The 1,969-nt window shown below is 40.5% G+C and overlaps 1 protein-coding gene across 1 annotated transcript; it reads left to right on the top strand.

Annotated features, from left to right (window-relative positions):
* The first annotated feature begins 400 nt into the window (after positions 1-400).
* Positions 401-1,293, top strand: LOC143862225 (putative amino-acid acetyltransferase NAGS1, chloroplastic). The gene has a single exon (XM_077373231.1). The coding sequence runs from the start codon at positions 510-512 to the stop codon at positions 1,290-1,292; it is 783 nt and encodes a 260-aa protein (XP_077229346.1). The 5' UTR covers positions 401-509; the 3' UTR covers position 1,293.
* The last annotated feature ends 676 nt before the right edge of the window (positions 1,294-1,969 follow it).

The following is a 1,969-nucleotide window of genomic DNA, read 5'->3' as shown; positions in this document are numbered from 1 at the left end:
ATCGTAATTGTGTTTCATTGTGCTTGAAAATAGAAATTATAGCAGTTCTTTCTTTTGTAGTCAAGACATAGTGAGTCCATTGTGTTTCGATTGCTAGATAATGTGGGTTAAACGTGACAGTGCTAAACTGATAAGGTATTCATAAGAATGGAGTTATGGAGATGTATAGGTTAATATATCAAAGCATAATAGTCTAACTCCATATAAATTGTACTAATGTTTTGGTGAGCTTTCGAATGCCAAGTGATAAGAGAAGAGGAGTCATTGGAGGTATTGACCATGGAGCAACAGGTGAAGTAAAGAAAATAGATGTTTCCCGTATATGCGAGAGGCTTGATGGAGGCTGTATAGTAATAGTAAGCAACTTGGGCTATTCCAGCTCGGGAGAAGTTTTGAATTGCAACACTTATGAAGTTGCTACTGCCTGTGCCTTGGCTATTGGCGCAGAGAAGCTTATTTGCATTGTAGATGGTCCAATTCTAGATGAATCTAGACGATTTATTCGTTTTATGACTCTTCAAGATGCAGATTTGCTAATCCGAAAGCAAGCTGAGGAAAGTGAAGTAGCTGCCAACTATGTTAAGGTTGTTGGTGAAGAGGATATTGTTTATCCAGGATATCTCGATACGAATGGGACTAGCAATCTTCATCTGAATGGGAAAGGTTTCAATGAAAGGTACAATACAACATTTCAAAATGGTGTTGGTTTTGATAATGGGAATGGGCTGTGGTCTGGTGAGCAGGGATTTGCTATTGGAGGTGAGGAACGACGTAGCAGATTAAATGGTTACCTTTCAGAATTGGCTGCTGCGGCTTTCGTTTGCAAAGGTGGTGTTCAAAGAGTTCATTTAGTAGATGGTACTCTTCATGGATCTTTATTATTGGAGTTATTTACAAGAGATGGAGTTGGGACAATGGTGGCTAGTGATGTTTATGAAGGAACACGGATGGCTAGGGTTACATATATCCCTGGAATAAGACAACTTATACGTCCATTAGAAGAATCTGGTGCAGTGATTCGAAGAACCAATGAAGAGCTGCTCGAAGCCGTTGATTCGTTTATCGTTGTGGAGAGAGAAGGTTCAATCATTGCATGCGCCGCTCTTTTCCTTTTCTTTGAGGACATGTGTGGAGAGGTTGCTTCTATTGCTGTGTCCCCTGAATGCCGTGGACATGGACAAGGAGACAAACTTCTAGACTACATTGAGAAGAAGGCATCATCCCTTGGAATGGAGAATCTTTTTCTGCTTACAAGAAGGGCTGCAGACTGGCGCTGTCCATCTCACTGTTAGAAAATACCATGTCTGATTTTATATGCTATTAAAGTGGGTGGTGAATCAAGAGCGGAGCCGAGCGTCATGATCTACTATCCAAAAGAGGCTTACAAGGACAGATCTGGATCTTTTGAACAATGAAACAGAGTTACAGACTCTTTCCAAGGGGTTTTCAATCAATGTCACCAGATCTGGTGATATCTTGGTGTTGAGCGGAATTCCGGTCATCTTTCCAGAGATGTATTACGGTGAATTGCTCGTCGTTCATGGCCTCCTCCGGGTACTAACAGCACAGGTATATCTAAACCAATCTAATGATTCTTTCTCTGGTATTCATGGATATGACAAGGACAAGTTCTTGGATTATGCTGAATTAGGACATTAATTGTCTTGATCTGTAAGTTCTTTGCCGTTTTTCTGTTTGAGCTTAGATCTATGGCCTCCTTTGTCTTGATTCTTGATAAACTGAAGAATACTGTCACAGTAAATGTATAAAGATTCAATTTCAATTTTTTTCCTGAGGGCCATGAAGGCGTTAGCCCAAGCCCATCTTTAGGGAAACTTACTTAGTTTCAGTAGTACCCCCTTCTTTCTTCTTCTCTCTATAGAGGCTTTTCTAATCTTTTAGACAGCCCTTAGTCATCATATCCCTTCTTATTACAAGGGCAATGAAGGCGATAGCCCAAGCCCATTAT

This window comes from Tasmannia lanceolata, unplaced genomic scaffold (genome assembly GCF_043159265.1).
Source record: "Tasmannia lanceolata isolate RefF3 unplaced genomic scaffold, GAP_Taslan_0.1 ptg000037l, whole genome shotgun sequence".
Lineage (NCBI taxonomy): Eukaryota > Viridiplantae > Streptophyta > Magnoliopsida > Canellales > Winteraceae > Tasmannia > Tasmannia lanceolata.
Note: the sequence above shows the minus strand (reverse complement) of the source record. Positions and strands in the feature narration are given on the sequence as shown.